At 38.1% G+C, this 20,095-nt stretch overlaps 2 protein-coding genes across 3 annotated transcripts; one reads left to right on the top strand and one right to left on the bottom strand.

Annotated features, from left to right (window-relative positions):
• Positions 1 to 3: 3 nt before the first annotated feature.
• Positions 4 to 8,644, top strand: ASNSD1 (asparagine synthetase domain containing 1). The gene is made up of 3 exons (XM_076342199.1): positions 4 to 1,485; positions 3,123 to 3,304; positions 4,458 to 8,644. Exons 1-3 carry the CDS (start codon positions 4 to 6, stop codon positions 4,717 to 4,719), a joined length of 1,926 nt encoding a protein of 641 aa, XP_076198314.1. The 3' UTR covers positions 4,720 to 8,644.
• A 3,517-nt stretch (positions 8,645 to 12,161) lies between these two features.
• On the bottom strand, positions 12,162 to 20,034 carry OSGEPL1 (O-sialoglycoprotein endopeptidase like 1). Of its 2 annotated transcripts, XM_076342201.1 has the most exons (8): positions 19,701 to 20,034; positions 19,280 to 19,529; positions 18,245 to 18,632; positions 17,135 to 17,339; positions 16,907 to 17,055; positions 16,263 to 16,393; positions 16,044 to 16,115; positions 12,162 to 14,931 (listed from the first exon to the last, which is right to left on the bottom strand). In XM_076342201.1, exons 2-8 carry the CDS (start codon positions 19,489 to 19,491, stop codon positions 14,838 to 14,840), a joined length of 1,251 nt encoding a protein of 416 aa, XP_076198316.1. In that variant the 5' UTR covers positions 19,492 to 19,529; positions 19,701 to 20,034; the 3' UTR covers positions 12,162 to 14,837. The 2 variants fall into 2 exon arrangements, with proteins under 2 accessions (XP_076198316.1, XP_076198317.1); XM_076342202.1 differs by lacking the exon at positions 19,701 to 20,034 and having other exon boundaries at positions 18,245 to 18,627; positions 19,280 to 19,450.
• Between the last annotated feature and the right edge of the window lie 61 nt (positions 20,035 to 20,095).

Raw genomic sequence — 20,095 nt, forward strand, 5'->3', positions numbered from 1 at the left:
ACAATGTGTGGTATTGGTTGTGTTGTTACCTTGTGTAGCCAGCATGCTATTCATGATTTCTTTAACGAAGACATACTCTGCTGTCTTAGAAGAAGAGGACCAGACAGTAGCCAACAGTTGATAAAAACTGCATCTGATCTCTCTTATGAGTGTCTGTTTTCTGGCCATGTACTTCACTTGAGGGGACTGATGACTCCTCAGCCTCTGGAAGATGCCAATAACAATATTTTTCTTTGGAATGGAGAAATTTTCAATGGAGTGCATGTAGGCGATCTAGAGAATGACACTGAAGTAATGTTTCGTCATCTTGCATTATGCAGTAGTGAAGCAGACATTTTGTCACTCTTTTCATCACTGCGGGGTCCGTGGTCTTTTATTTATTATCAAGCATCTAGACATAGTTTATGGTTTGGTAGAGATTATTTTGGTCGTCGTAGTTTGCTTTGGCAATTCAATAATGAGGTTGACAGTGCTTTCTGTCTCACATCTGTAAGTGTTTATTCCAAATCTGGTAACCAATCGCAAGAAGTGCCAGCATGTGGAATTTTCAAAATTGATCTCAAAGCTTGTGCAACAACTAAATCTTTGTCTTTAACATTGTTTCCATGGAAGTACAGCTGCACAGAGATAGCAGTAGACAAAATATTTGTTAATGTTCTGGACCAAGTTTCAAAACAGTTACCAAACCACATACCTCTCGTGATGAATGAATCAAAACTATGTCTTAGAGCACCAGTTATCCCCTTAAATAAAACAGTTTCTGAAGCTTCAGGTGAATGTCCAGGCACTAATATTAGCAACATTATCCATATGGTTTCTGTAGAAACCCTTCAAGGACTTCTTGCAGAGGAACACAAGAAAAAATTAGTCCATCAGTTTATCGATGTTTTAAATGAAGCAGTGAAGAGACGGGTTTTATCTCTCTTTAGAGATGAAGATCAGAAAACAAGAGAAGTTCCAAGCATGTCTAATAGGAAAGCACATGTTGCGGTGCTCTTTTCTGGAGGCATTGATTCTATGGTTATTGCAGCCCTTGCTGATAAACATGTGCCTTTAGGGGAACCAATTGATCTTCTCAATGTAGCTTTCATGATAAAAGAACAAGCTAAGCAAAAGTGTACTGATAAAAAACATACCAACCAGGAAGTACAGCTTGATTTGCTTTGTCCTCGAGAAAGTTGTAAAGATCGTGATGGTAAAACTGGTGTTCATTTATCTTGCTTTGATGTTCCTGACAGAATCACTGGTAGGGCAGGACTGAAAGAACTAGAAGCCATTAACCCTTCAAGAACCTGGAACTTTGTGGAAATTAATGTTACACTAGAAGAACTGAAAAAAATGAGACAACAATGCATTAATCACTTAATTTACCCACTGGATACAGTCTTGGATGACAGCATTGGCTGTGCAATTTGGTTTGCTGCCAGAGGAGAGGGTTTTATTAGTAACCATGGAGAACTAAAACCATATAAAAGTCCTGCAAAGGTACTGATTGTTTCCTGCCTTATGCTTGACCTATGAATGTAAAAACAGTTCTGTTGTTTCAGAAGTCGGCAGGGGTCTTTAATATTCAAAAGGCTTCTGAAATTCAGTGGCAGAATATAGAATAGTTCTGTAATGATAATCTTTGAGTAATTCTGGAGTTAAAAACTGCATTCAGTTCTCTTGTCATGTAATGTGTATGGCTTTTCATGAAGCTTGAATGAGCAACAGTGTGACTAGGAAAAAAATAACAATCTTATCGTCAGCTCCAGTAGTGGGTAACTGCTGTGCAATCCAAACTGAATAGGTTAACAAATTTAGAGAGAAACATTAATGAAGTATTAAGTAATACTGTTTTGTGCCAGCATCCCAACAGCTGTAAAATTACTAGCTTGTTACTTAGGCACACTATGTGACAAAATCGCAATTAATAATGGCAGAAAAGATGGCTACTTGGAATCTTTTGTAATTAGAGTCTGATTGAATGACAGAACTACAGAAAGTAGTTATTTTTCATAACTTATTTTCATGTATGTAGTTTTAAGTAAAATCTTTTTAGTAACTAGATGATTTTCTTGGGAATTTGAATTGGGAACTTCCCACTTCCCAATTCCTGACGGTTTGTGTAGGGAAGAATAAACTGTTCAATTTCACGAGTTTGCCGTTCACTGCTGCCTTTGCTTTTTGAGGCTTCTGTTACTTTTATATTAATTGGTAGATCTTAAAAACTCAAAAAAACACCAACAACAAAAACCCCCAACAAGCACAATAGTTTGCGTAAAAACTGCTGCTCTAGAACACAGTTGATTTAGTTGACTGATCTACTTAAGGATGTACATCTCAGATTTGCAAAATATGCAAATTCATCTTAGGTCCAGAATATGTTGAAATGGGCCATGAATTAATAAAACATAAAGTGAAATTTGTCATTCTCATATCAATTACTTACCGCTGTGCACAGGTAAAAAATTAGTTGACCACTAGCCGGTGTCAGATTAGTGAAACACACTTGACTGTTTATGTTAAGAGACTGCCACATTTATAGTGAATTACTGTTGAAGGCACAGTAATGGACCAGATGTAGTAGTGTTTTTCTCTGGATAACATTTTATGTGCTTATCATTGAGTAGACAGAACAATATGACATTTTTGTTTCGTGTAATGCAGTTGTTACTAACCCAGTAGCTGGTAAATTAACAATAATCTGGGTGTACATTCAGATGACTATTTAGAACCTACGACATACTGCGTACTGTGCGGCAACATTTTTTTTTTAATAAAGGCTGGTGTTTAACAAATACTGTTTATTGTAATAGAAACTAACAAAGACATTCTTCAAAGATACTGGTGTATTTGTGATGCGCACAATATTATTATGGTGCTTTTTCCTTGCCTTGGTAGAAATGTTTGTGTGTACTTTTAGGTCTGATTGTGAACCTACTTCAAGTTTCCAGTGACTTTATTGGGAACTGTTTCAGGCTCTGTAAATGTGTAAGGCACATCCCATCATGATAGGTAGTATATTTAGAAGATGTGTATTAAGTTATTCTCCTTAAGATGTAGTTAAACATTTAAGATCTGTTACGTATTATTAGCTTGCATAGATATTAAGAAAGATTTCTCTTATTCTGTTTTCTTAGGTTGTGCTTACAGGAATGGGAGCAGATGAACAGCTTGCTGGGTATTCTCGACATCGTGTTTGCTTCAAAAAATATGGCTTAGAGGGTCTGAAAAAAGAACTTGAAATGGAGTTAGATCGCATTTCTTCTAGAAATCTCGGTAGAGATGACAGGATTATTGGTGATCATGGGAAAGAAGCCAGGTATTATTGTTTTAACATGAAGGAAAACTGGTTTTGCTGGTTAGATTCTGCTTTTAACACTCCAACAGAAAGCTTAATTGAAACTTCTATGCATTTTATTGTCTCTAAGTTCTGCTGCAGTTTTGTTAATGTGTACTGTGTTGGGGGGGGGGGGTGTTTTTGTTTTTAAAAAAGTGGTCTGTAGTACTGTGGAAGAGTTACTTAAGGAAATTTAGCCACTGGAACATTGGATTCCCATCTGGAAGCTTTAAGAAGCAGCAACAAATGTTGAAATAGTCAAAATCAAGTTGGTTTTATCATTTTAAGTGGAACAGTCTTCTGCACAACTTTGAAGTGTTCTGGTGTGGTCATTTGGGGAGTGACTTTGGAGAATGACAGCGTAACACAGAAGCCATGTATTCCTGTCCATGCAATCAAGGCATGATCAATATCCACTGCATTTCCTGATTGTTAAGTCAGAATAGTTAAAGAATCATTTTATTTGTGTTTACTTCCTCCATGCTACCACCAACTTGCAAAAAATTCCTTAGGTGTTGTCCAGTAGCAGAGGCCACTGAGGTGCATGAAAGGTCTTTTCATGTGATCTTTGTGCCAGTGTTTTTCCAAATCTGTTCTTAAGTTGCACATTTTCAGTTTAGCAGTTGCAGTGGTGGACATGCAATGCTGTTAATTGTGCTTGTGATTAGGTATGAATGCCTGGAATTGGGAATGTTGTCAGAATTTGTTGTGTAAATATTTTTGTTTCAAAGTTACAGTGTAGCTTCATACAGTATTTTTAAATACTTAGAAGCTATCTTGAGAAGTGTTACCTTAAAATTTGTCTTGCTCTTCCATTGTATTTTCTGATTTTCTTCATAATTTTTATTTTGTATAAATCCAATATTTCTAATGCTTGTTCTTACTCTTTTCTTTGCTTGAGTTTTGAAAAATTCCAGGCTTCTGAGTTTAAACATGATATATTATGTTTTCTTTCTCCAAGACAGTGTAACTGCTTTGGAGACTTGCCTCAGTGCTGTGACACTAACATTTAAGATACATCTATAGTTAGGAATTGACACAGACTCTGAAGTCTTTGCATGTGGTAAAGGGGAAAACCAAGACTATTTGTATGAAGTTTTTAAAGGGCCTTTCCCCATGTATATCTTTCCTTTAGGTTTCCTTTTCTTGATGAAGATGTTGTTTCATTCCTCAATTCTCTGCCCATCTCAGAAAAAGCTGACTTGACTTTACCTCGAGGAATTGGTGAGAAATTGATTCTGCGCCTTGCGGGCACGGAGGTTGGCCTTACAGCCTCGACCGTTTTGCCAAAAAGGGCTGTACAGTTTGGATCTCGGATTGCAAAACTGGAGAGCAACAGTGAAAAAGCATCTGACACGTGCAGCAGACTGAAGTTATTTTCAGTAGATGAATTATAAAGCTGCATCTTGAGATCTTGCATTTATCCTATATGCAAATTCAGTAAATCTTTGGCATTTTCTCAGAATGTTTGGTCTGTATTTTTATTTACTTGGACATTATTATTAATCATCAAAGTAATACATGTAGATGTGTACTTGTACTAGAGACTCACTATGAATGCATCCTTAAGGAGGAAGGGAATACTGGGCTCTGGGGAACAGCGTATAGCCAGAGGTTGGCTTTCCCACCCTTCCTAACCAATGTCAGTGTCGCAAAAAGCATATTGAATCTGTCCAATCTGTCACGTATATAGAATTCAGTACAGTACATTTTCTTCTGCTGTAGAACAGGGCTGGTCTTGCAGTTCTGCTTTAGGAGAGGGTTCAGGTTATGGTTTTAGAAGGGAGGGCGCAGTGAGGAGCTGTCCTGGGTTGCCAGAGCCAAAAAGATGAGGGTCTCGGGCCTTGTTGCCTCTTGGAGATCTGCCCTCCAAGCGTCATGCTTGCCCTTTCGTTACTTGAGAAACAGACACCCCACACACACCCTGGGTGTTTTGGGGCCATCCCGTGCAGCCTTCTGGTCCTTGGCCAGTTCTGCAGGGCTGGGCTGGTTGGTGGTCCCCAGCCTGGGGCTCCCTCTGCTCCCAAACTGGGAAGCTCCTTTGTTGTCCCTTGTTGGCTCCCCTAGCTTGCTGCCTCTCCTTTTAGCTTTAGCTCTGCTACTTTTACTTCTAAAGTTGCAATGCATCCATTGTGTACTTCAAGGAAGATCTCTTTTAAACAAAACAAAAAAGGTCTCTCTTTTTTTTAAAAAAAAAAAAAAAAAAAGGGCACTCTGAGTATGTGGATGCAATCATGGGGTTGAAATAGAAATACGAACGGACTTCCTCTGAAGAGAAGCTTGAGTTAGCTTGTTTTTCTAATTGTGTATGGAAGGATTGCAAAGGCAATGTTATAAGAAAAACTGAATACGTGCTCTCCAGTGTTTTTGGTAAGGTCGGAGCTTAGTACTCAACTTGCTACCTTACAGTTCTAGTTTTTATGTTTGTCCAATTAAATAGAGAAAGGAAAAATCATACCAGAAAAAAAATCCATTTTCATACAAAGCATAATATAGCTATTCCTACAAAGTATCTCTAAGGGTGTAAGTAGATTTTGAAAATAACTTGTCAAGTCTGTAAAGAAATATTTATTACAAAAACTTGAGTTTCAGACTGCTTCAAAGCACTGGCAGATTTCTTACTGGTGCTCTGAGGAAAATTGAGTCCCTAGTACCTTACTCTGGGATGTTTGCAAGAGTTCTTGCGTCATGCTCTAAAGCAAGTGGAGATTGGACCAAGAGGAACATTAGGCTGATGAAATGCGACTTGTTCATTGTTTGTTGTCTCTGTAGTAGTGTTGCAGTATTCCTAGAAGTTATGTGCCACCTAGGACCCTAAGAAAAAAAAGTTGGGCTTTTTATACCTAGGCAAATAGCTTCTTTTCCAAACTAAGAGGCCTCTGATACTTAGAAAAACATGAGAAATAATTTTGGAAGACTTCTAAACAGTTTTAGATAGTAGAAAGAAACTATATAATTTGGTGTTGGCAAACTTTTCCATTTATCCGGTTATTCATAAGAAATTAATTTATTGTTATTATTTATGGTACACTTTTATTATTTATAGAGTTTCTTGACCAAATGTTTGGTTCCGGGGGTGGGCGAGGGAAAGACATTTTAAAATGCTGGATGTATTGAAATCACATTCTATAATATTTTAGAGCAACCTGCAGGAATGTTACTGTCTTTTAATCTTGTCCTTAAGAGCTTTATTGTTTTCTTGCAAATACTAGTATATTCTTGATTAAGTAATACTCTCTTTCTTTTTTTGTTAGCCTCTCTAAGTATTGTATTTTATAAACTGGAGAATATTTTTGAAGAATGCTGAGGCCTGATAAGTGTTCCCTAGAGCTGAGTAAGCTGATGAGGCAACCTGCTTGTCAAACATAGTAGCACAGAAAAATGCTAGTGCCTTGTTTGCGAGATCTGACAAAAGTAAGTAGCAAGAATGACTTACTACCATGTCCTCTAGTTGGCTGGCTTCAAAAGATGACATACAGTGGTCAGTGGAGATTCCCAGTGGACTGCTGGGCCAGCTAAAAAATTTGTGTACCCAGACAGCAACTTTGCTAGCACTGATGGATTCAGATATGCCCTTGTATTATTAAGTCCATCGGATTTTGAGAGAATTGGCTGTTAGAATTTGCTGTTTAAACCTTCCATCAGTTCAGATGCAAATTATCATCACAGAACTTCTTGTCAGCTTCCTCCAGCTTACACTGATACAAAAACTGGACAAATTTTGATCAGTGTTGATTACATGGCAGAAGTTTGGGGCATATATACCCAAAGAGAAATGTGTCGGATTCTTTGAGCTCTGGTGCTCTGAAATGGACGTTGATACTGATGGGAAAACCCAAACAGATGGAAATATTTTTTGAGTTTTTGTTCAGGAGGTGAGTACAAAAACATTCCTATTTAAAAAATACCTAGTATTGCATGTAGTTTATACATGGCATTCCTAAAAGCTGGGATTATTACTCAAAAAAAATACAGATCATTGGATCTCATGCAAAATTACAAGCTGATGTGAAATACTGTAAATTAACACATTTCCAAAAGAGCTCAGCTTCCAGTGTGGTATTTAAGTGATTGGTTAGATTTTCAAAAGTCCTCAGTACTCTGAAGCACTCTCTAAGAATAACGAGACCTCCAGGCTTCTGAATTCTTCAAAATACATCTCTAAAGACACTTATATATTTTTTTCCTAACATTTTACATAGTTTTATTTATATTAAGATTTAAAATTAATTGCCTTGCTTTATAATATATAAGGTGGTGTTAGCAACAGAAGAATCTTCTAACTTTCTAACTAACATATAACTAGTAATTCCCAGTGTATTAATAAAAATACTGTCACGTTATATATGCAACAGCAAAGTGCCTCTGACAAATACATTTTAAAAACTGAAGAATAATGCTTGCATTTAGGTGGTACAAACGTATTTTTATGGCAAGCAATGATAGTGTTCTAAAAGGTTTCATTTGACCTTGTAGAATTTTGTACTCATTCCTGATTTGCAGGTCTAATTGATATTTTCACTAAACATGATTTTGAGGGAACCTGTGATGAAAATACAAATGAAGACCCAACTTACAATCCAAACAGTACAGAAAAAAAGTCTTCTATGCAATATGCTGTTAATATGCTATTTAAATTGACACTTGGCACTACACAAGTTGAGCTACATGACAGTATATTTAGGTTTGATGCGGTGAATAGGTTCACCAATGTGATAAGATCAACAGAGGCCTATTAAGATACAATAACGTATCAGACTGCAGCAGAGGTTAGCTCTTCAGCAAAAGCTTCTGAAGAAACAATTGGAAAAAATCATAGCTATCTGCAGGAATAGAGAGTACCTCAAGTTAATGAACTCCAATTCCATTTTTACTGGAGTTTGAAAAGAAGATGGAAATCCCAAATTTAAGTAAATGTCTTCAGCCATATTCTAGTAAGACAAATGTAAATTTGCTAATTTTTTAAGTTCAAATTTGACATTGATATTTTTACATCTTCTAGATATCATAGCTTGTAGATTTTTTTATGTTTAAATGAGAATTTATCTTTTATATATTAAATACTAAAATAACTTTAGTGTTTTAAGCTGTTGTCATACTGCTACTTCTAAAAAAGAAAAAAAAACCACTTTTTTTTTTTTGTATCTTGTAGAGTTAAAACTGAAAGAGAACTGCCACTGTTTTGGGGGGTTTTTTTGACCAAATTTCAAATGTCAACATTTTCAATATGCACAGAATGAGTATTTTTATGTCCATGGGGGAACTGAGTTTGATGTTGGTACTCTGTCAGTAAAGGATATTTCATTAAAGATCATGATTATAGTTTGCTGTCTGTCTTATAATGTATCCGTGTGTATGTCTTTACAGCTAATAAAGCATGAGAGAATATTGTACTTGGTTAAAATTAGCGTCGGAGATAAGGAAAAAGCATGCTTGCTCCAGGAGTTAATAGGTTTGTCTTGACCGTGTTGTTGCTTGGTTATCTAAGTAGTTCTTACAGACCAGGCTAATACAGAGTTCAGTACTTACTTCTCAAAATGAGTATGCTATAAGAATATTTGCTGCTAATACTGAGCTGTACAAGCTGGCACAAGATACCTTAATCATAAGGACAGCATTGCCCTAAAAGAAGCATAGCTTTTAGGTGGCATTTCTGGATGGCACAACAGTAGTCTTAACAATGATCAAAACAGGTTCACCTGAGAAGGTATCGACTATTCCCTGAGGGATGCTTCTCATTAGATACGGCTTTAATTTGCTGTGACGTGTGCAAATGATCTGTATAAAGAGGTAAAGCACTTCTAAACATGAAATGAAATAAAAATTCTGCTTCAGCTTCCATGTTTGCTGATCATTGGTAAGCTTCTGAAGCTGCAATTCTATTGGTCATTTTATTGATGTAAGCAGTTGGGTATTGATGTAAACAATCCTTACAGCTGATTTAGTAACTTTTCTCATAGGCTTCCTGTCGTCTGTCAGGCTATAAGGCTTGGTTGTTTGACAAGGATATGCCAGGTTTGACATGGATACGCCAGGTAGAGAATATTACCCCATTCCAGTGATGGAATTTGATGGTAAGATGTAAGGAATGTGCACAGTAATATAGATACTATAGTATAGTCTTAAAATAATAGAAGTCCTTTCTGTTTTCAGATTGGCATTTACTTAACTGGAATTGCTGCATATACTATGAAGGTTTGAGGAGGTATAAAGATTTTTGTAGCTTAATAAAATGCATTTTGATTCCAGTTTGATTTTTTTTTTTTTTTTATTTTTTAACATTAAATGACACTCACTATAAAATACTAGTTAAAGTTCTGTACGTGTAGTACAGTTGCTGGCAATGTACAGGGTTGCTGGCTAAATACTGTGCAACCATTTATTTTGTATAATGCAGTTACTTTTTCTGGAAATAATGAAAGTTCTGTAGAAACAAATGAAAAACATTCATCACAAGAAGAACTTGTTTTTTTCAATGCTTTAAATTCAAGCATGTGAAAATATCCTTACAAAAGCACTATAAAACCAAGGTTTAAATTGTAAACAAGCAGAGACTGCAGTTGGAGGGTTTTTTTCTTCCCTTATTTGAGCACTGTAAAACTTTAAAACGTCTTATAGGAGGCAGTGGTTGTATTATTTCATGTAAGAAAACTGCTCGTCTTGCTATAGATGTATTAAATTCCAAGTAAATGTTTTCAATTGTACTAACTAGACTAAAACTTACTCAAACATATTTCATGAAGATAGAATTTCAAGATTAAATTATTTTTAGGTTTAAAATTTTATCAGTTGTTTGACTTACGGTTACTGAACGTACTTTAAAAAAAAATGAGTCTTGAAGTGATATGAAATGATTACATTCTATGGGTTTTAATAATATCCAGAAGGTTAACAAGCAATGAGAACAAGGTGTATATATTGTGTACATTATAGCAGTGTAGGGCTGCAAGGGATGTCCAGAGGTCGTCTACTTTACAGCCTTGTTCTGAATGAAGAATGAAGTATTTGCAGAGCATTCTAACAGTTATTTTAATATGTAACATGCTGTGATTGAGCGATCTGTTTCAATAGGTAATGATGTGCTCCATTACTTCCCTTCCTTAAAATAGAAAGCTTTTCCTCAGTTTTGTAAGCCTTTTCTGCAAATTAAGCTAAATACTTCAGTTTTTCCTGCAATGAAGAACAACCGAACACTGGTTTTACAACATACTGTAATAGACTGAGAGTTCTTCGGTATATCATTTCCGTTGTTTTAGTCAGCCTCTTACTGCAGTAAAAAAACCCCAACCCTGTATTTCTTGTCTCTTATGTGTTATTCCTATAATAAAGACAAAATCTATGCCTCTCAGCACTATATTGTTGATTCGTATTAGATTTGATTCAATTACATCCTACAAATCTACCTCATTAATCCTAGTTGCTATTTTGTATTTGCTTGTCTTTGTCTGAGTTCTATTTTGTTGATTTTTTTTTTTTAAACCAAAGATCATCGTCTTTGTAAGTAGGTTTTCAGAAGCGTTAGCAGCTGCTTTCAAAACAGTATAAGCTGCAATTTCACCACCTCCTTTTGTGCTTTCAATTTTCAGCTACAAATAAAAAAAATTAAAAAGTACAGAATGAGACATGGAAGGAAACGAAACCTTTCATACCTTGTGGGCTCTATAATCACAATTCATCAAAAAGCCATCAGTAACTACTCATTGAACACAGATTTTAAACCATGTAACGTTTTATTTGATTTACTGAGATAGGGCAGGAAATTGTCATGATAGCATTTATAATTCATTGTTACAAGACATCTCCACTTAAATATTTCAAAACGTCTTGTCTTTACTATAATTACTTGAGGCATTGTTCCCATGTACTTGTTTTGGAAGACTTCTAAGTATTTTTTTTAATTTAAAAAAAATCATTTTTGCTGTGTAAACTTTCAAACACTTAATTGAGATGAGATAAACATAATAGTGATGTTACTGTATTTGTAGTATCATGCAAGAAAGTTTCTGTGGTGGTAGAATCAAGCTGTCTGGTCCAAACAACAGTAGTTTTGGGAGGCTTGGGACATACTGGAACCACTCCACCTCCAGTTCATAAGGCTGCATCCCCCATGGGAAATCTGTATGGGATTTTATCAGCATTTATTGTATCACAAAACACAGCTACTTAGGGATTTCTTCCTCCTCAATGTTCAGACAGTTTGGAAGCAGAGAGAGACTCCTGAGCAGCAAGACTGACTGGCTTGTTGATCCCAAGGAAGGTATGACCACTAAAAACTGGCGTAATTGAGAGATTAGGTGTAATACGGAGGAAAAAAGGTTTTGCTCACTGTTAGTTTCACAAATTCCAGTCTTTCATCTATGTTGAAATCAGTGAGCCACATGTATAAACATACTGCTGGGTAGGGCCTATGAAATGTGATAGTTAAATTTATTAAATGATACATTACCAAGAAGATAAACTACTTAATGATACAGATAAATTACTTTACCAAAAGATAAATTACTTGTAGTTGAAATCCCATGAAAATGAGACTCCAGAAATGCTGCATAATAAAATGTAAATACTATGTACTCTTCCAATGCTTTTTGTTCAATGAGGGATCTTAACCTTCTTCCAAAAATTAAGTATTGGTGAAAAAATAATACATGTATCTTGTTAACTTGTTACATCTTGCCCTCAAGTTAAAAAAACAAACAAAAAAAAAAACCAAAAACCACAGGCAACTTGTTTGGCTGTTTATAGCTGTCCCACAAATCCCAATTACTTGTTTGTATTTAAATGGAGGCAATTTTAAACATATGCATTATGAATTAGAAAACTCTTACTGTCATCCAAAATGAAGAGGTGCTTAATACTTAAAGTATTTATTCCAGAAAATACCATTGCAATGAATAATAATGTAGAAGTGTATTATACTGACTATCAAAAGGCAAGGTAAGTAACCCATTATTCACATCAAACCTCAGAACTCGCATCCTAACAGCTCGCTCACGCTGTGATTAGCTTTCCTGTTTATAAAAAAAGGAGAAAATTAAAAGGCACTAGCCCTATACCCCAAAATTTAAATTTTGTATAAGTAATCACACCAGCAGCAGAAAATTAGATACTGCTGAAATTCAATTGTACTGGCACAGCTGACACATGGAGATCTTGAAAATCTGTGCTCTCTCGTGATCACTTTCTGTAACTTTTCAATCATGGAAGGTAGGAATTTTTTTACATGTAGTGTAAATTATAAGCCTTATATGAATTAATATTATATTGTTAAATTATATATTATAAATATGTAAACCTTTGTCGTGGTTTAACCTCAGCTGGCAACTAAGCACCACACAGCCACTCACTCACTCCCCCCGCAGCAGGATGGGGGAGAGAATCGGAAGGGCAAAAGTGAGAAAACCCGTGGGTTGAGATAAAGACAATTTAATAGGTAAAGCGAAAGCCGTGCACGCAAGCAAAGCAAAACAAGGAATTCATTCACTCCTTCCCATCGGCAGGCGGGTGTTCAGCCATCTCCAGGAAAGCAGGGCTCCATCACATGTAGCTGTTACTTGGGAAGACAAATGCCATCACTCTGAATGTCCCCCCCTTCCTTCTGCTTCCCCCAGCTTTATATACTGAGCATGACGTCACATGGTATGGAATGTCCCTTTGGCCAGTTTGGGTCAGCTGTCCTGGCTGTGCCCCTCCCAGCTTCTTGTGCACCTCCAGCCTTCTCAGTCGGTAGAGCATGGGAAGCTGAAAAGTCCTTGACTAATGTAAGCACTGCTTAGCAACAACTAAAACATCGTGTGTTATCAACATTATTCTCATCCTAAATCCAAAACACAGCACCCTTACCAGCTACTGGGAAGAAAATTAACTCTATCCCTGCCAAATCCAGGACAGTATCCACCCCTTATTCTATACCATCTACTTCATGCTCAAGACCCGTATTTTCCAGTACAACCTCATTAACCACCCGCCCCACTTTCCATCCTTTGATATAACACACAGATATCATTCCTTTAGTCTATGGACCACCCTTGTGGAATGTCTGTAAAGTGTCCAGAAATGTCCATGAAATATCCATTGAGTTCATTCAGTCCATGCCTTTGGGCTCCATCTGTGATGGTGGTCACTCAGGACAGGAGAGGTGGTGTGTTGCGTGGAGTTACTGGGCACCAAAGCCAGCTCAGGTCGGGTCACTGCTGCACGTGCACTGCTTCTTGTAAGGCTTGTCCTCCGTTGGTTTGGGTGGTTCCTGCTATAGTAATTCCTGTAACACACAACTCAAATCCCGGGTTACGACAATTCAAAGGTATATCCATTACAATCTCCACCCCTGGTCCCTTTGGACCAGACCATCGGGTTTAACATTGCAATGAACTCCTCCCCGTGCCCCTGCTCCGGCTTGGACTTATCCACAGACTGCAGCCCCTTAGGGGCGTACCTGCTCCAAGTGGAGCCTTATCTATGAGCCACAGTCTCTCCAGGGGTATTATACCTGCTGCAGCATAGACTTATCCACAGTCACTTTGAGATGCACCTGTTCCAGCATGGCCTTCTCCATGGGCCACAATGCCTTCAGAGATGTACCTGCTCCAGCGTGGCTTTACTCACAGCCACAGTCCCTTCAGAAGTAAACCTGCTGTAGCACAAACGTAACCGCAGCCACAGACGCTTCGAGATGTACCTGCTCTGGCATGGGCTTATCCACGGCCACAGACGCTTTGGGGTGTCCTGCTCCCGCATGGACTCATCCACAGGTCACAGTCCCTTCGACTCGAGTTCACACTGCAGTTCCAGCCTGTCCAGTACAGCAGCACAGAAACAGCAGCGATGCCCTGGCCATCTGCCAGCCCAGGCGCATCGCCATTGCTGTTGTCAAAACGTTCCCAGGCACAGCACAGTGAGATGATAAGCAGTACAGCAAGCAGCGAAAGCAAAAAGCAGCCACCAACAAGCACTAGACTCTAATACACAGTGAGGCAAGCAAGCCCCATGGCAAGCACAGGAGCCTGTCAGTTAATAGCTACACAGCAGTAACAGCTATAAATTCAATCTAGCACATTCCAGTCAAATCTGTCATTATCTCGAACCCTTCGAGCCCCACGGGGCGCCAAAAGGACTGTCGTGGTTTAACCTCAGCCATTAACATCGGTGCGTTATCAACATTGTTCTCACCCTAAATCCAAAACACTGTACCAGCTACTAGGAAGGAAATTAACTCTATCCCTGCCGAAACCAGGACACCCTTATAAGAAGTTATAAAGTGTAAACATTGGAGATATTTTCATTTGTGTACATTTATTTTTATTAGAAAGTGCACTTAGATTTTTTTGTTATTGTTTTAATAGCTAGAACTCTTAGACATTTGTGGACTGGAATCGTTTTGGTGATACCACACAGCATTTATTTCTCTGACAGGTTATTTTTCAACACTTGTAAACCAAGTACTGTCAGTAAATGTAACAGCATTGAAACAGTTTTTACTGAACAACTTATAGCTGCATTTACTTTACTAAGTTACTTTTTAAGATGCCAACCATTGTATCTTCTTTTTTAGTTTTGGCACCTTGATGGAATCTTCTTCAACTCTTTTTGAAATATCAATTCCAAGGGGAGCTCTAGAAAATAATAAAATTATGTATTTGTTAAAAATAAGTAACATGATTGCCGTATCACACAGATGTGCAGATTCACAAACCTTTTTTATAGTGAGCATTGGAGTCACCGTATTTTTACAGATTCCCTGCACTGTAAGACTGTGTGACCATTAAAATGGTCCATCTGAAGCTGTACCTAGAAACATCTTTACACTGAGGAAATGTTTCATTTGTAGCTATTCCAAACTCAGGGAAACACAGCTGTGATTTCAAAGCCGTCTTTTGGGGACGTTGTTTTATTTAGATTCTGATTTTAATTGACAATTCATTTTACATGTCACTGATGAATGCAAGACACACTAGAGATTCACAGGTATCTATGTGATAATCTTAAAGAATGTATAGTCTACAGCAAATAAAACTTAGTATTTTATTCACCAAGATATATACAGCAAGTTATTTTTGAAGAAGAATATTTTATCATTTTTCATGTCAAAATTATAAAACAATTTTTTTTGTCCTGAGACCTTCCAAGGCTGTTTTCCTGGAAGTGGAAAGGGGAAAAACCTGAAAAAAATTTCAAGTTTAAGACCAGCTGGTACTTTTGAAATACTAGAACTTTGTTTGGCCTTAAGCCTAGGCTCTACTTAAATCCATAGAACAAGTCTTACCTAACAAGTCATTAAAAAAATCAGTATTATCAGTAAAAAAAAAGTATTATCAAACTTTGTATGTCAAGTTCTTCTTTTTAAATCAATTGCTCATTATGAATACACAGTTGGACTTGAAGCATTTTGATTTATGCCTACAGTAACTGAGAAGCTAGGGGGAGCGTATTACAGCTTACCTTGCTCCAGTTTTCCCATACCACCATGGTAATAGGAAAATACATAGAACTGTGATGATGTATGGTAATTTAAGTTTCTGAGCCAAAACAAACCTAAGTGCCAGACTCCATCATTTGTATTTCACAACTACATTGAAAAGGAAGTGCTGGTAACTTTTAAACCTTATATGCACTGCAAAGACCCTCCTCATCAGCTTCTGCTCTTTTTAGTCTACACCTCCTTCCCCTTTCATTGACCATAGCGAGTAAGTGAAGAAACAGACCGTGAATGAATTGAGTCACTTACTTTGGTTCATAGCGGATGCCATCAGTACTATGTAAAACACCAAGTCCTGCACGTAACCTTTCAATGCCATTCCTAAGCAAGAAAGCAATTATGTAAAAATGTATGTCATAACTGGCTGAATATGTGTATGTGGTTCAGTCACCATAAACAGAAATTCTTGATTTGGATGTCAGCTTTTAAAGAACATTATAGAAACATGCAAAGAGAAACAACTCTTACCATGCGATCATAACACCATTATCGGTGCACAGTCTTGGAGGAGGACACAGAAACGCAAAATCATTTGCATCTGCCAAAGTCTGTAGACCTTTTCGGATATACTGATTACTTGCAACTCCTCCTGATACAACCTGCCAGCAGTTTCAAATAGAAGAGAGGCGTTAACTCCAAAGTAGTGATGGGTCACGCTCAACTAACATCCTATTTAGAAAGAGGTTATCAGACGAAGTTCTGAAGACAGCAATAAATAATGCATTTGAAGATTAAAACATATCTTTGAAGATGAAAACGTATCAGAAAAGAGTATGATAAGTGAGCTTATTATGCTAAAAGAGATTCCTGAATAAAAGCGTGTTATAAGTAGAACGGCTGTCGAGTATTGGGGAGCACTAGGTCAAATTATGTGGCCTAAATTGTTGCGGAAGGTCAGATTAGATGGTAAGAAAACTTCTAGCTTAAAACCAAACCATGAAAGACTTCATTGTAAATATTTAGATGACTATTACTTTAATCCTGGTATTTTAATGATGTAATACATACTGACATCTTCCTCACCCGTCAAGGAAGGAAGTACAACAAGGCACCTGCATCTTCAAATGATGTTATACAGTCAAATATAAAAAGGAAAAAAAAAGTATACCCACCAAAGTTGCATTTTTTGATGATAATATCCTATTTTTTGTGCAGAACAGCATGGCTCGATAGGTTCGCTGGATAATGTGAAGAGCCACTGCATGCTGTACAGCAGCAGCAATATCCTTAACACAGGATAGGATCTCACCTTCTTGAATACCTAGAAAAATGTATGATCAAATGGGTTTTCCTGAGTATAGGTCATCAAAAACATGGTTTGTATCTGATTTTGAAAATACCTTCTTCTTTTTCTTTTTGTATAATGGCTTTATTGACAAGGTTCTGAAGTCCAGAAAAAGAAAAATCACAGTTACGATATTGTTGCATGGGAAGTCTGAACGTGTGCTGTTGCCGGTTTCCAGTTTGAGCCAAGTGCTCTATCGCCTTCCCCCCAGCCATGCTGCGGCACTCTGGGTGCTTTCTTAAAGACAGTCTTCTTGCTACCTAAGGAGATAATAAACAACAGACTCGGAACAGCGAGCTGATTTAATTCCTCCTGTAACTGCATCACTGTATTGTAGTCCGTGGAGTAAAATTAGACACCACAAAATCCAATCCAATGTGAAATGATGAACAGGGCACAGTAAGACAAGACATACGCCGGCTGGATATTTTTTTTTTTTCTGGAGCAACTAGAAATGCAATTCTAGAACAATCTGGGCAAACATGAGGATCAGCGAGTTTTGCAGAAAACATTCATTACCCAATTTTTATGCTATAGGAGACACACGTGGGCTGCCATACTGTATTACCAGATAAACAGGAACAAAGTTGATTTCAACTTTCAACAATCCCCCTTCTGACTCCACTCGCTCCCCCACTTTTTTAATTAATACACACAAATACTGTTTAAAAACTCTGCTTGTGTTTGAGAACAAAACTGTAAGTAATCAATTTTACAGAATGTATTCAGTGACCCAGAGAACTTAGATTCTGAAAGCCAAACCAGGCTTTTCAAACTGTACAAAAAAGCTGGTAAGAAATGTTTTAACATGCATTGTTTTAAACCTGACAGCATCCTTTAAAATATCACTATCAATCTTCTCAAATTCATACAACTCATTTGTATAGTGGGTGTCAATGAAACTTCCAACACCAGTTTTGGTTATGTTGTCTATTTGCTAAAAATACAATTAATATACATATGTTACATCTGATGCTAGGCATAGATTTTTAACAGCCTCTTATGTCTTAAATCTATGGTATTTCAAAATAGAAAACAAAAAGTTAAGTAAAGCTCATATTGCACTGTAGTACTGTCCTTGGGCTGATGATAATACTACCATTATGTAGTATAACTGCAATAAAAAGAAAAAAAAACTAGATTCACTTACATAAGAAAATATTACCTTATCCAGCATGTCACCCGGTGCTATATCTATGGACTGTCCAAGCAGAAGGAAATCTGAAACTCCTTGTGCTACTGCCAAGATGCAGTGGCCTCCAGAGAGTAAAAGAACTAAGAAGGGAAATTCCACGTGATGGGTCAGTCTGATGGTCAGTGCGTGAGCCTCCATGTGATGAATGGGTATGAACGGCTTCTGGTACCTGCTCACCAAGTTCAGGCTGTACTGCAGCCCCACCTCAAGGCTTAGTGCAAGTCCTGGTTTTACCGTAGTTGCAATAGCTGCAAGTTCGTGTACAGAAACTCCACTGACACCAAGTGCTTCTTTTACTACTTGCTCGATGTTTTCTCTGTGAAGTTGCTGTGCCACCACAGGAATTATTCCACCTGCTCTAGTAAAAACAAAGAGTTACAATACATTTGTATTTTGTAACAGATAGAATGGCATAAAAAGAGATTTTAAACACCTCTTAACCTTGCCATGTCCTGCCTGTTTCCTTAGTACATTCTCAAATGCCTTGTTTAGTGTAAAGGGCATCTATGCACCGAAGAGAGCATAATCACCACTGGGGGGTCAGAAAAGGATGTGACCTGCCCTTTTTTGGTACACGTACCTCTTAAACGTATCTCAACGTTGTTCCAAAACAATGTCTGTAACTTAATATTCACAACCCCTCACTTGTCTGTTCACGTACTTAGCCACCAATGCCTGTATCTGATTAATTTTCCCCTAAAAAATTTGAGACATTTGGTGGTTTTAACAGTAATAATGATTTCATCTTTAATTCAAGCTAGATAAGTAACCTGTCTCTTTTTGAAAGAAAATACCGGAGGAAACTTGTTAAATGCACAGCATTTCTTTCCTCACCCTTAGTAATATCTCAAGCAGAATGCGGTGTGGCCCAAGAGACAGGTCTTTACACCTACCCACTTCTTACTGAGTTTTCTGGAGGAGAGGACTTACACAGACAGTATTACAAGTAAGAACAACAATAAAATCATTATTAAGGCAAAAGCCCCGAGAGAATTATATTCTCACTGTAAATGGACTTCCTTCTGACAGTGCAGCGCTTCTCCCAGAACGTTGCCGGCACCGTCCACCACAGCAGCGCCGGTGTCATCGCAGCTCGTCTCTATTCCCAGAACTAGCTTCCGAAGATGCTGTTTTCCAGAGTGAGCAGAGCTGCTTCTCAGCCACGCAGCTCGGCCATGTTTAACGGATTTCAAAAGGCTTTTGGCAATGCTGTTCATCGTTAAAAATCTATCTGGTAGTTATGTCTAGAAAAGAACTGTACAGCTTATTATTACTGGAGGGTTTTCAAGCATGCGCTCTGGTTTGATGTTCCGAAGAGGTGGTATTACTTTTAAAGTTACGAATGGCCACACATGATTTTTAAGACTCTACGAAAAAAAACAAACCAACCTAATTTAAGAGTTGGGAGCAAACACCTTCGTTTTACCTTAACGCCGCTTCAGGAGAGTTCTTCACCCAGGCTCGCTGCGCATGGCGCTTCCTGCAGTCCTGAAGGAGGGGCGCAAACCACAAAGCAAGCCCGTGACCCGCAGCAGAACCGCAGAGTGGCCTGGCCCTTTGTCGCCCCCAGTGCACAGGGCGATTCCCAGCTGTTAGCGAGTTGGCCTCTTGGTATCCTCTTTGATGTTTCATCGGCAAAGGCTTACTTCCGTCCTCAACGGGCCTACGGGCCGGGCAGCGGGGGAAGGCGGAAGGTGCGCCCCGGCCGCGGCTCCGCCCCCCCGCCGCGCCAGGGCAGCACCGACCGCCAGCGGCGCCGCTTCTCAGCGGCCCCGCCGGGCGCGGCCACGTTTGTCACCGCGCACGCGCCCCGTGTCCTTG

The sequence above is a fragment of the Aptenodytes patagonicus genome, chromosome 6 (genome assembly GCF_965638725.1).
Source record: "Aptenodytes patagonicus chromosome 6, bAptPat1.pri.cur, whole genome shotgun sequence".
Lineage (NCBI taxonomy): Eukaryota > Metazoa > Chordata > Aves > Sphenisciformes > Spheniscidae > Aptenodytes > Aptenodytes patagonicus.